The sequence below is a fragment of the Triticum urartu genome, chromosome 3A (genome assembly GCF_056163025.1).
Source record: "Triticum urartu cultivar PI428250 chromosome 3A, HENAU_Tu73, whole genome shotgun sequence".
In the NCBI taxonomy this organism is placed as follows: domain Eukaryota; kingdom Viridiplantae; phylum Streptophyta; class Magnoliopsida; order Poales; family Poaceae; genus Triticum; species Triticum urartu.
In genome coordinates, this window is record NC_141875.1 from 578369736 (window position 1) to 578382834 (window position 13099).

The 13099-nt window shown below is 47.6% G+C and overlaps 1 protein-coding gene across 1 annotated transcript; it reads left to right on the top strand.

The window, feature by feature from the left end:
• The first annotated feature begins 11881 nt into the window (after positions 1–11881).
• LOC125545189 (uncharacterized protein At5g39865-like) lies at positions 11882–12994 on the top strand. The gene has a single exon (XM_048709070.2). It carries the CDS (start codon positions 12046–12048, stop codon positions 12790–12792), a length of 747 nt encoding a protein of 248 aa, XP_048565027.1. The 5' UTR covers positions 11882–12045; the 3' UTR covers positions 12793–12994.
• Positions 12995–13099: the final 105 nt, after the last annotated feature.

Sequence of the window (13099 nt, forward strand, 5' to 3'; positions counted from 1 at the left end):
AAGCGTAAGTATGCTTACGGATTGGAGGGATCAGGTTTTCCGATTCATGGATTGGTGCAGCTATTCGCTTGTTCTGGCTGTCATATTGGGCTTGATAATGAGACAAATCTGCTTCCTCAGCCAGTTGACAAGCTAGCGGACATACCTCCCGGTTTATGGCTCGCAGATCCGCTTCACCAAATTCTGACTCGTCTTCCTTCAAACTGGGATAACCCTGAGCCGCTTCAATAGGATCAAAATCCGGCACTCAGGCTTTTGCCCGGATTAAAGCATTGATTGTACCGGTTCGAGCAGCAGATTTCTTCAGCTCTTCAACCCGGGCAGGAAGCACTGACAGTTTCATCAAAGTATCTTGAATCAGAGTGGGCGCCGGTTTGTTATGAGACGCGGTACAGATGATCCGCTGGGCACCAGTATACAATTGTTCAACCAAGGTATAGGCGGCTTTCAATTTCTTCCGCACATCTGACCCCAAGTGACCAATGCGTGTCCCTGAAATACCATAAAAGGTTAATAAACCGGCGACTCTGTAAGAAGGCAAAACCAATTCAGAAGGCAAGCTGGCTTACCAAAGATAGCAGTGGTCATGGCATGAACGTGCCGCTTTATGCTGGTCAGTTCATCCATCACTGGTTTCAGTGCAGCCTCAGCATCCTCTGCTCGTTTGATCAAAGCAGACTTTTCAGTGGCGCAATCTGCCCGTTTCTTCTTGAAGTTCTCCTTAAGTTGTTCCATGGCGCTTAAGGCACTGGCCAATTCCTCTTTTGCCTTGGAGGTTTCAGCCTGTTGGGTTTTCAGGTTTTCTCGCAGATCGATGAATTGGTTTTCTTTCGCCTTCAGCTCCGCCTGCAGGCATACAGATATATGTTTCAACAAATCGGTAGAAGGATTCAAGTACCAACCACATAACAAGTTATGCGCTTGGCACTTGGGGCCTAATGCATATTCGATCTTCATCTTTCAATTGTTTACAAAGTCCCAAGCTCAATACAAGTATTCAACTTGGCACTTGGGGGCTAATGGCTATTTGATCATATGTATTCTGATGCGGCAGTTTCAATTACTTAAAGTACCGGTTTAACTACGCTAAGTTGAACCGGCCCTTGGGGGCTACATCAGCAAATTTCAAAGCATCAAGATTTATATTATTAAGTCCCGGTTTGAAAGAATAGTTCAAACCGGCCCTTGGGGGCTAGGAGAGTTAGCAAGAATAAAAGCATACAAGTAGGAAGGAGCATATGGAATTTACCTCATATTTATCTTTCATCATATTAACCAGACCGGCTTCGTAGTCACGGCTGGTATACAGCCGGTTCAGATAGCCGGAATGGATATCTTGGGCGTTCAGAGCAGAGTAAGCCGTCAGATCAGTGTTCCACGTGCCTTTGCCAAAAGCAGCAAATTCTTCCTTGGCAGAATGTTTGGATAAAGCGACAGGATTGCTTGGTTCAGCATGACCAGTGCCAGTAATGACAACCTCATCATCCTTGGTACCGCCAGTTTGCACTGGAGCTGTTGGCTTCTGAGTAGATTTTGCTGGACCGGTGGAGCTTTCAATCCGGATGGAACCTGTGGGCTGTTGGATAGGGCCTGAGGTATCAACAGGTCTCTCTTCAGCAATAAGATCATCATCTGGCTGCGGTGGATTGTTGGGAATATCCTCAGAGATAGCTGCTTCAGGAATGATATCTTCTTCGGCCGCTTTGTCCAGGCAGGCCTTCTTGCTTGGCCTAGGTTTGGCCCTGAGAAGAGTAACCAAATTAAATACAGCATGTGTTCTAAGGCAATGTACTGCAAACATCGCAATAAATATGGCTTACCCAAGCACCGTTTTGAGCGGCGGGAGCTGAGTGGCCGATGACTCGCTAGAAGATGAGTGGGAAATAACCTGGTAATCGGAGTCAGACGGATTAAGAGGTTGACGAAAGCAGCCTGCTTTAGGACAAACACTGATAGGCGACTTAGAGACCTCGGAATGACGTTTCCGAACCGGACTGTTCGGTAATCCGGCGGAGGTAACTAACTGGCCGTTGTGCCAGGTGGTGCGGCGAGCCTCGTGTTGTTGAGTCTTCATAAGAAGTTTAGGATCCAAATAAGCAAGAGGATGAGAGTAACTTTCCGGTTTGCCTGACGGATTTTTTGTGAAGGCAAAGTTTCTGAATCGGAAGAGAGAATAATTACCTCTGCAACATCCGCGTGGCTGGCTTCGGCATCATCCTGACAAATATCATCATCAATAAGACGCATGAAAAATAAACCAAGTGAGTCAAGCTCTATCTCAAAGTTCGGATTATCCACCTCATCATCAGGGGCCGGATTAGAAGATGCAGTGGTTCTTTTCTTGTGGGCAGTCTTCTTCACAGCTTTAGTTTTTTGCCGGATTGCTCTTTCCGGTTTGTGTGCCTTCTCTGCTTTCTCCTGCGGTAGCTTTTTGCTCCAAAACGGATCATCGCCCTGATTATACATACACTGATATTACAGACAATGACCAGACATGTCAATAACAGATTCAGCAAAGAGAAAAATCAAAGTCTTACAGCTGGCGGTTTGTTGGTGGCACAGAAAGGAAGCAGGCCGGTTCTAGCGCAGATGTGCTCCGGTTCATTCAGTATCTTACGCATAGCCTCTGTGATTTCTTCACCGGAGAGCTGGAGTCTTGAATGTCGTAGTGGGTCATCCACACTATCAGTATATTCGCACATCAAACCGGAGCGCTGACTAAGGGGCAGTATGCTCCATGATATCCAATAGCGAGCAAGGTCAACCCCTATTAAACCGTTGGCCATAAAGGCTTTGAGCTTTGACAGCTGAGGAGCATATTTGCTTCTCTCCTGGGCAGTCAATCGTTGAGGAAAAGGATGGGTATTGCTGAGCCGCTCCGGACGAAAGCCAGGCAAGGGATTCTCACCAGCAGGGGAGGTGTCTTTGTAGTAGAACCATGTCTGATTCCACTCCTTGGGGTGACTGTGCAGCTTGGCGTGAGGGTATGTGACCTCTTTCCTTTTTTGAATCGCCATGCCACCCAACTCCGTATTAGAGCCATCAGTAAACTCAGTACGGCGGTTTAGATGGAAAAGATCTCTGAGTAATTCCACTGTGGGCTCCTCTTGAAAGAACACCTCACAGAGCACTTGGAAGTGGCACATATTTGTAACAGAGTTGGGGCCAGTGTCTTGCGGATGGAGTTGGAAATCAGCTAGAACATCCCGGTAGAATTTAGAACCCGGCGGTTTAAAACCCCGGGCTAAGTGGTCTACGAAGACAACAACCTCTCCTTCTCGAGGTGTGGGGGGGCATTCTTTGCCAGGAGCCCTCCAATGGATGGTATCTTTGCTGCCCAAGGCGCCAATCAGGACTAAATCATCCAGTTGATCCTCTGTGACGCGAGAAGGGACCCAATTGCACTCATACACTTGCTTGGCCATGATGGAATCTACAAGGTAGAAGATCCCGGTTCAAAAATGCATTTGATCAAGATACATTGGTATGGACACTGTTAAACCGGAGACAAAACTATCTGAACCAGAGTTTCATGAAGCAACCAACATCTGGCGGTTCAACAAGGGGACTAATGGTATATACCGGTTCGTAAATTTTTTCTACAAAGTTAAACCGCCTGATCTAAGCATTGAACAGTCAAGACTGCGGATGAGTAAGTACACAAAAACAGATTTCACAAGATTATACTACAGCTTTGGATCTGGAACATGTTTATAAAGGAGATAAATATTCAAGGCCCTAAAGGAGCAATGCCGAATCAATAAGCGAAGGTACGGATAAGATCTATGGTCTTAATATGCGAAAGTGAAAACGGAGGATAAAACTACTGCTACACAGAGCGAAGATTCACAGACTCATCTAAGGATCTATCATATGAACAAGAAGCAAGCCATGAACAGTCGAGAACATGGAAACCCTAGAACAGATCTATGATGAAAGGGATAGAAGACTTACCGGAGCTGAGGAAGAAGCGGAAGGTCGCCGCGGTGCTCTGGTGCGCTCAGCGTGATGCAGCGGCCAAAGTTGGTGCAAAGGTCGGCGACGGCGGCGGAGCTCCAAAGACTGGGCGACGCGAGGAAGAATAAGCAGAAGGGCAAGCAGGGGAAAAAGAAATGACCCTTCGGTCCTATTTATAAAGCAAGGGACATGGGTCAGGCGTGAAAATCAAGGAGCTGCAAGTTTGGAAACAGAGCTGTCGCCTCGATTATCGCAGATCTATTAAACAAAAAGGTATCATGGATAGTTTCTTTATGATAGATGACGTCACGCCGATTTACAGCAATCAGAGAAGATGACATCACGACGGTTCACCAAACTACAAGAAGACGTTGAAGATGAAGTTTTGCTAAGGATTGACATGAACCTGTTCAAATCAATCTGGGGCCTAATGTTGGGGATATTACTACTGGGTGTAAACCGGCCTATCTGGGTCGGATTAACTTCGTCAGTAGTTAAGCATGTTAAAGCCCATGAAGATAGATGAGGGCTCAAGACCCATAATCGGCTGAGAGCCTGTAGCCGTAAACCGGCGTCAATATGTAACTTGTATTGTAAGTAAGGAATAAGTAGAGACCAAACCGGACACATCTATGAGCCGGTGTTGGGACTCTGTAAACCGACGGGCGTCACCCATGTATATAAGGGGATGACCCGACGGCGGTTCAAGGACAACAGACAACAACTCGAGACATAGGCGAAGCTTATTTGCTCCCTAGTCATCGAAACACCCATCAATTCCATCACAACTAGACGTAGGCTTTTACCTTCCTTGAAGGGGCCGAACTAGTATAAACTCTCTTGTGTCCTTGTGTCCGCTTTAACCCCTTCAAGCTAACCTGTAGCGATGGCTCCACGACTAAGTCCTTTCTCTTGGACATCTGCCGTGACAAAACCACGACAACCACCGTATTGCAATCACTTGCACGACATCAAAAAATACTCCACGGCAAACCATAGATGTAGATCTTTTGATTACCTCGGCAGGGCAAGACGGAGCTGAGTGCATGTCCATCCACTTTCCAAAGTTTTGAGGCCCCCCAAACACGCTGTAGTCTATAGCATGCTTGGCCATCAGCTGGAAAGAACAAAAAAAGAAAAAAAAGCTAGGACGTAAGAGAGAGTGTGTAAGTTTAAGCATGAATGAAAAGAGTTGCCATGTGGAATGAGACATGGATACAGTACTCAGACAGCCATGGATAACAAAGGTAGTCATCTCTTATGACCCACAGACGGTTGCCTCATGCCAATTTCTAGGCATGCCGTGTGGGCAAAGAAACCAGAACTAACCTGCAGTTTTCCATATGTGGTGTCAGTAGCCTTGTCTGCGGCAAGCATAGCCTTGACAGCGTTGATAGTCCACGCAGAAACAGCAAACTTGTGCGCACGCGGCGGGCCTCCTGTCTAAGTGAAATCCACGGTGGATAGGTCAAGACAGTCGACGTACATGAGCTGATGCAAAACAATTTTAAAAAGAAATAAATATCAGTTGCCATCATGGGTACTGTGTGGAGGAAAACAGGATAATATATGTTCCCATGATAATCAAGTTGAGGTGCATGAAAGAATAGAAGAAAAAGAAGAAGATGCCATCTACATGTGCTAATTGCCATCATAGTGTGATAGCAGTTGCCATGTTGTTATGATGGCAGTTGCCATCATAGTATGATGACAGTTGCCATACTAATATGATGGGAGTTTCCATATTGGCATTATGCCAGTTGCCATATTGTCATTATGGCAGTTGCCATCTTGATATGATCAGGTTGCCATCTTGTTATGATCAGGTTGCCATGAATGAATAAAAGTGTGTTAAAAAAAAGTGTTCACAGAAAGAACTGGTAAAAAAATACCATTTAATGCAGTCGACAACCCTTTTGGTACATCTTGCTTGAGAATGCATCATGCAGGAAGTTGGCAATAAACTTACACCAATTCATGTTCTTCACATTTCCCAGATCCGCCTGCACCACACAAAATTTCAGGACAAAAAAAAGGTTGCCGCATCAGAAATCAAATGAAAAAAAACATCGGAAAACGCTGGCAGTCACTAGCTTTACACATGACATCGGAGCCAAAAAGATGAAAGAAAAATAAAGTAGTAAAGATGGATCATTCACCAGGATGGGGAAGCATTTGTTGCTTGGGTGAAGAGAGGTGGTCGGCGCGAAAACAGCTGAGATGAGGTACATGAGTAGCTTCATCTTGAAAACATCTCCATGCGTCGTCATGGCCTGCAGCGAATCTGCCACTTCAGACGTGTTCGGCATGGATTCAGACCCAGGAAATAAATGGGGGAACAACGCTTCCTCATCTCATTGTTGACCTCGTACGGGACTTTCATATGTCCACGAGGCACACCCAAAGTGCAGAACACGGATTCCTCGTTCAACGATAGTCTTCCACGTCCCGGAATCACGAATTCCCTGGAGGCGGGGTCGTAGATCTCACCAAGCCAGTCGCATACAGGGTTGACAAGGTTCATGCACCGGACATCCATCATAGACTGCATACCCATCTCAGCAGCAGCCCCCTTCTGATCGTCGGTGAATTTGTCAGTCAACGCAGTCAGTCGTTTTTGGGAGGCTCTCTTGCGAATAGGTTTCTTCTTCTGCAAAAAACAGACAAAAAGTGATCAGTTGTTGCCATGTTTTTGCAAAAAGTGATCAGTTGTTGCCATGTTTTGCAATGTCATGAAATTTTAGTTCGTGTCAGACGACTGCAAGCTCGAGGTGTCAACCAGTAACATAAATCAGGAGGAAGGGGGGATGTGTGAACATTTACCTCATCACCCTCTTTTCTCCGTCCAGTTGCCCGATTACGCTGTGGTGGATCCATGAAATCATCATCATCGTTTTGATGATCGCCACGAGTCATTCTGCAGAGATAGGAACAGACCAAATTGTCATGGTGGAAATGTAAATGCAAGAGGTAAGCAGTTGCCACCTAACAGAAAATGTCAACTAGTGAATGCAGAAAAAATAACATGAACACACACGCACCCCTCCTATGATTGTCGGAAACATAAACGTGGCAAGTAAGCACGTTGGTTGCATTATCAAGTAAAAAAAGTGTACATATGGTAAATGCACTTGAAAACAAAAAATGTTTAAGTTGTCATGTTAGCCCAAGATAGTACGATAGAAAGTCATAGAATCCTCCACATCAGAAAAACTAAGATGTGGCAGCTCACACACTGTCCTAAAAATACACCAATCAAATGCCACTTGTTCAGCGGCAGAAATGTGCTAGGATGAAATTGCCGTGCTGAAATGCAACACATACTACAACAAATCGATGAAACCACATCTAATGCAAGAACCTGAAAAATTGCCACAGTGTGATCAGATATCACAAAGTCATTGTGGCAAAACAAAAAAAATTAAAAAAAATGCGCCTACAGTACAATGAATTTGCCATATTGTACTGACTGCGGCATGGCAACAGACATGATGTGGTCAGTCAAAAACTTGCCACATGCAAAGCATATGTATGGCATCTGACACAATTGATATGCAAATTTGGTTACCACATTATGCAGCCAATTTGCCACACTGTCTTATCTGCAGAATGGCAACAGACAATGTGTTCACATTCTATTCGCCACATGAATATACTATCCAAGTGGCAACAGGCACACTTGATGTGCACATTAGTTGTCGTCCAGTGCAGTTGGCTCCTGAAACTGCATTGACTACCGATTTTGGCAACTATCACAGTGTGGTAACTATCACAAATCATTCAGAAAAATTAGATGTCACAATGAAAAAGCATGTTTGTGGCTACTATCACAGTAATTCAGCAAATTTAGTTGCCACATGGAAGAGCGTGTGTGTGGCAACTATCATAGTCATTCAATAAAAATAGTTGCCCCATGCGAAAGCTTATATGTGGCAACTAACACAGTCATTTCAGTAATTTGTTGCTGCAAAGGGGAAACACGTTTGTGGCAACTATCACATTTGTTCAGGGAGTTAGTTGCCACACAATCATGATAGTTAATGAAACTATCAAGTTCGCCTCATACTACAGTTTCAAAACCCAACTAACTAGATCTAGGGTTCAATGGCAACTACCGCGACTTCAAATTCACCCTCAAAATTCTTCCACGAACTGACTGCAAACACAAATTCGAACCAATGCGCATCAAACAAAGCGGGAGACACCTGCCCAATCCATAGGCAAGACTAGTGCGTGCCTCCGAACAGGCATAACCACACCGACGATGCCGCGGCCGCGGCCGCGACGGCTAGCAGACGACTTCGGCGCCGCCGAGAACGCCGACGCATCGCCGAATCGCCCGAATCTCTACGAATCTCGATCGAGGAATCGAACAGGGAGGGAAGGGGGAAAAATGCAGGAAGGGATTGCGAGAGTTGTAGCGAGCATTACCTTCAACCCGCAGGCGCTCCGGCGAAGCCGCTTCGTTCCGGCGAGCCCCACCGACGGCCGCGAACACCGTCGATTATTCCGCCTCCGCCGTCGCCTTCTCCCCTCGCCTTCTCCTCCAATGGTTTGAAATGCGAGTGGGTTGTGCCAGTAACTGCGGTGCGGGTGAGTAAATGGAACCGTGAGGGAGAGGGGGCAGAGGTGTGCGACGTGTTTGACGTCAACCGCGATCGGAGCGTGGCGTGCGGGCGCATAGCAGTTCCACCGCACGCCTCCAAGTGGCAACCGCTGACCGCGGGATGGCAACCAACGTGCGGGCGAACTAACTCGCACACCGCACACGCGCCTCGTCCTACGTGGCGCAGAAAACCGGCCGGTTTGTTCCAAGATTCGTGCACACAGTTGCCAACGAAGATGCTTGCGTGTGGTCGGGATGGTGAACGCCCACACGTATGGGCGTTAACATTTCCGGCAATTAATGTCCTTGCAGAAAGGTTAAGCCGAAGCTTTTGCACCCACCAGGGTAGGCCACCGTCCGTCGCGTGCGGTGCAGCAAGCGTATGCTTGACATGTCCCCGGTGGCTTCGAGGCCATCCAAACATCGCTAGTACTATCTCTGTTTCGAATTACTTGTCGCAGATATGGATGTATCTAAATGTATTTTAATTCTAAATACATCCATTTCTGCGACGAGTAATTTGAAACGGAAGGAATAGTACTTAGCACAAAATTTTGCGCAGATTGTCAATGCTGCTAACCGCTGGGTCGAGCAACACGCACGCGGTTCCAGTTCACCTCCTAATTAAGGTAGAGTGGACAAGACTCAAGGCTGTCCATACAATAATGGTAATATGGTCAAGGCTCGGGTCAGGAAAAGAAACCCGTGTCGATCGAGCGGTACACCTGGGCGAAAATTCCAACTCCGGCCGCCGGAACGAGGCTTTGCTGAGAAAGATGGCAAGAGCGCAGCTCCTCCTGGTCCGTCGGTGCCGTCTCGCCTGTAAGGCTGCGGCGAGGTTAGTGATCTTGCGCCGCTGGCTGTCACTCGCTTGGCATTGCTTCGAAGCACAGTTTTGTGACGGGATGCAGGTCCGGTCGGTTGGTTGTTGCCAGGTGACGGTCGTGGACGCAGGGAGGGATCATGGTACAAACGGGAATGAAAAGACGGATATGAGCGAGCAGTCGACAGCGAAACTCCGTGGCGAGCTGAAGATATTCTCGCTGGTCCTCCTTCATCGTCGTCTGTAGCAGTACTGCTACTGTAGGTGGGAGAAAAGGCCGGCACGCCATCAGTTGACGCGTCATGCCCATGCCCATGCTTACAGAAAAAGCCAACCGTATGAGTACGTGCCATGCCCTTCTCGAGTACCGGTTGAGTACCCCTGAATAAGCATCCCCGTGGTACACAACGTAATGGCATCGGGACCGTTCAGTCAGTAGGCAAATGCGAGTGTCAATCAATGTTTTAGATTGGTGAAAGTCTTTCTTACCTTTACGCCCGTTATGCTACTCCATGTACTAACTGAAGTTCTGATAACTCTCAAAATATCTGAATACTCTGCCTAAACTCAGTTGAGATCCTTTGATCTTCACGCTCTTCAAGTGGTGTACGGGTCCACTAAGATAAGGTGGCCCACCTGGCAGTGTGGTGGGTTTGGGTTGAATGGGTGGAGGGGAGGGAGAGCTAAGCTCACATGTCTGTCATTAACAGCAGCAGCGGTACATGAAGAAACATAAAGAAGAGGCGACGCAGTGGGGCTGGGCCATGCCTTTCCGCAAATCAGCACGAGCCACCGCGTCCTCTTGCCGTCCTGCCACCGGCCGATTCTCCTCCCACGCACCCACTCTGCGTTTTTTACCTAAACAAATCATTTGCTGTGGCCACTCCTCTGTTGCGGTTAAATCGCACAACTGCTGCCCTGTTTGTTATGCGCAATATCTATGGCGTACGGTTAAGTGAGTAAGATCACGTAGTAATAGAGGCCAAACACACGTCTGGAATTCTATAGCTGTCCTTTGCCTTATTTCTTCTTCCTTTTTGTTAATATCTTTTTCAACATATTTTACCTTATATATAAATTATATCAAAGACTGGTTGTTCTATTGTTTTTGGGTAAAAAAACACACACACACACACATTTGGAGTATATTTATGACATGGAGCTGGATCCCACACTGTAAGACCGATGGTACGAGCAGGTGCTCTTGTAACGCTAGTCAAATTGCACTCTAGATGCGTGAAAATAAATTATTCACGCGTGTTCTTCTAACGATCTCCGCTCCTCATAAGGTGGTGTTAATAAAAAATGCACTTTTATAAAAAAAATATGGTGTTAGTGACGCAAAATCATCGTAAATCATATCAAAAGATGTGTTTTCCTTTAATTGCTTTAAAGCTTATGACTTCCTAGTTCCAACAAAATAGTGCTAAAGAGGATTAAAACTAATACTACCTCGGTTCAGAATTACTTGTCGCTCGAAAGAGTGTATCTACAGGAGTACAAATTATGATTAGAATGTGATTTTGCTCATAGCACCAATCTGTTACCAAAATGGAGAATTTAGCCTCTGGCCCATAATATAAGATTGTATTCAAGCTATGTTAGCTTGAAAAAACGATCTTCTATTGTGGGACGGAGGGAATAAATGGTAATTGTGATGTCCTCAATGCAACTGCACCATCAAACATAACCAAAGCAAGCCTTTACTCGAACCTTTCTACTAGTTATGTGTAGGCATGCATCATACCTAACCGTTGACAAATCGATGCATGATTTTCAGGCTTTTATTTCTTAGTAGGGCTCAAATAACACATGGATCGAAAACCTTGGGATTGTCATGTGATGTCCGTAGATTGTTTTATTCTACCATAGAGAAAACAAGTACATAAAAAACCCGCCAGAAAAATTCTCATGGAATGGAATCTAACTTATCAATCATCCACATGCGAACTTCTTCGAGGATCATAATCCTACATATTTCTATGAAAAATATAAGAGCTCCCTACCATCGAGCACCACTTTTTATTGTTAGCTTTGGTCATAGCCGTTACTCCAAGGGTGATGTATTGCACCAATAATCTGTCAGTTAAACAACTGATGCGTCTCAACACATTTCGAGGAGAAGCATCTAGCTTTGGGTTCTTATGGCATTTCATCCTCACCCTGATGGTTCTTCAGACCTTGGCTTAGTTTCGTTGCTGTCTTCATTCCGGACATTGATAGATCACCCGGGCTCAAGTCTATAATGAGCTACAATTGCCCTATTCAGACTCACATAGAACATAAGTTATTACATCACAAAGAAATAATTCAGAAAAAGACAAAGCTGATAATAGATTGGTGTGGTGATTGACTAGAGTAATAATCCAGGAGTATTTTACCTAAGCATCAATAAAAATTCATGCACGAGCGATGTCCATAAAAAACCTCACAACTTCCAAGGGCTAAAACGGAAAAAACAAGTACCCCTCCTTCAAATTCCAAACCTCGCAACCGAAAAAGTGTGAAACCAAAACGAAACGAAACGAAGCTACCCCAGCTAGGGCCACACGCCTCCCTTCCCCCCGCCCCGCTCCCAAACTGAAAACCAAACGAGTCTCCGTCTCGGCATCTCGTCTCTCTCTTCCCCATCTCCGGCCTCCCTCACCCGCCTCCTCCCATGTGGCTGCCCTGGGTCAAGACGCGCTCCTCCTCCCCCACCTCCGCCTCCTCCGCCTCCACCTGCTCCTCCACGGCGCTCGTCGCCGCCTCGCCGCGCCTCTCCTTCAACTCGCCCTCCCTCAAGGACCTCCAGGCCCTCCTCCGCTCCGACCACGCCGCGCCCTCCCCGTCCCCGCCGCAGCCCCCGTGCTCCCCCTCCGCCGCGCGCGTCTTCCACCGCGTCCGCGTCGCCGCCTCGGCCCTCCGCGCGCTCCGCACCCTGCAGGCGCCGCCGCCCGCCGCCGAGGCCGACCGCCGCGTCGTGCTCTACTACACCTCCCTCCACGTCGTCCGGGGCACCTACGAGGACTGCCGCGCCGCGCGCGCCATCCTGCGCGGGCTCCGCGCCTCCGTCGACGAGCGCGACCTCGCCATGGACGCGCGCTACCTCGAGGAGCTCACGGCGCTGCTCCCGCGCGCGCGCCGGATCACGCTCCCGCAGGTCTTCGTCGGCGGCCGCCACCTCGGCGGCGCCGAGGAGCTCCGCCGCCTGCACGAGTCGGGCGAGCTGCGGCGCGTCGTGGCCGGCGCCGCGCCCCTCGCCGCCTGCGCGCGGTGCGGCGGCGAGCGCTACGTGCTGTGCGGCAGCTGCGACGGGAGCCACAAGCGGTACAGCCTCAAGGGCGGCGGCGGGTTCCGCACCTGCGCCGGCTGCAACGAGAACGGCCTCGTCCGGTGCCCGGACTGCTCCCCGCCGGCCGTCTGATCCAGATTCAAAAAGGTTCCAATCCACCGATGACTTGTATTACTCAGTAGTACTGCTAGATTTTAATTTCGTAGCGGGTACCGAAACCGAGATAAGAAATGGGTTCTCTGTGTAGTCTTTACTACTACTGCTACATGATTTAGTGTAACTGGTGTCTGATACAGTACCGTGTGTGATGAATTGGAGTTGCAAGTTTTCAGCATTTCCAAACCAAACACCTCTAGTGGCGCATTATGCTGTGTTGCGTACTTACTTTCTCTTTGCTAAGCTATGCTGGAGGAGATTAAGTCTGAATCTGAAGTTTGTT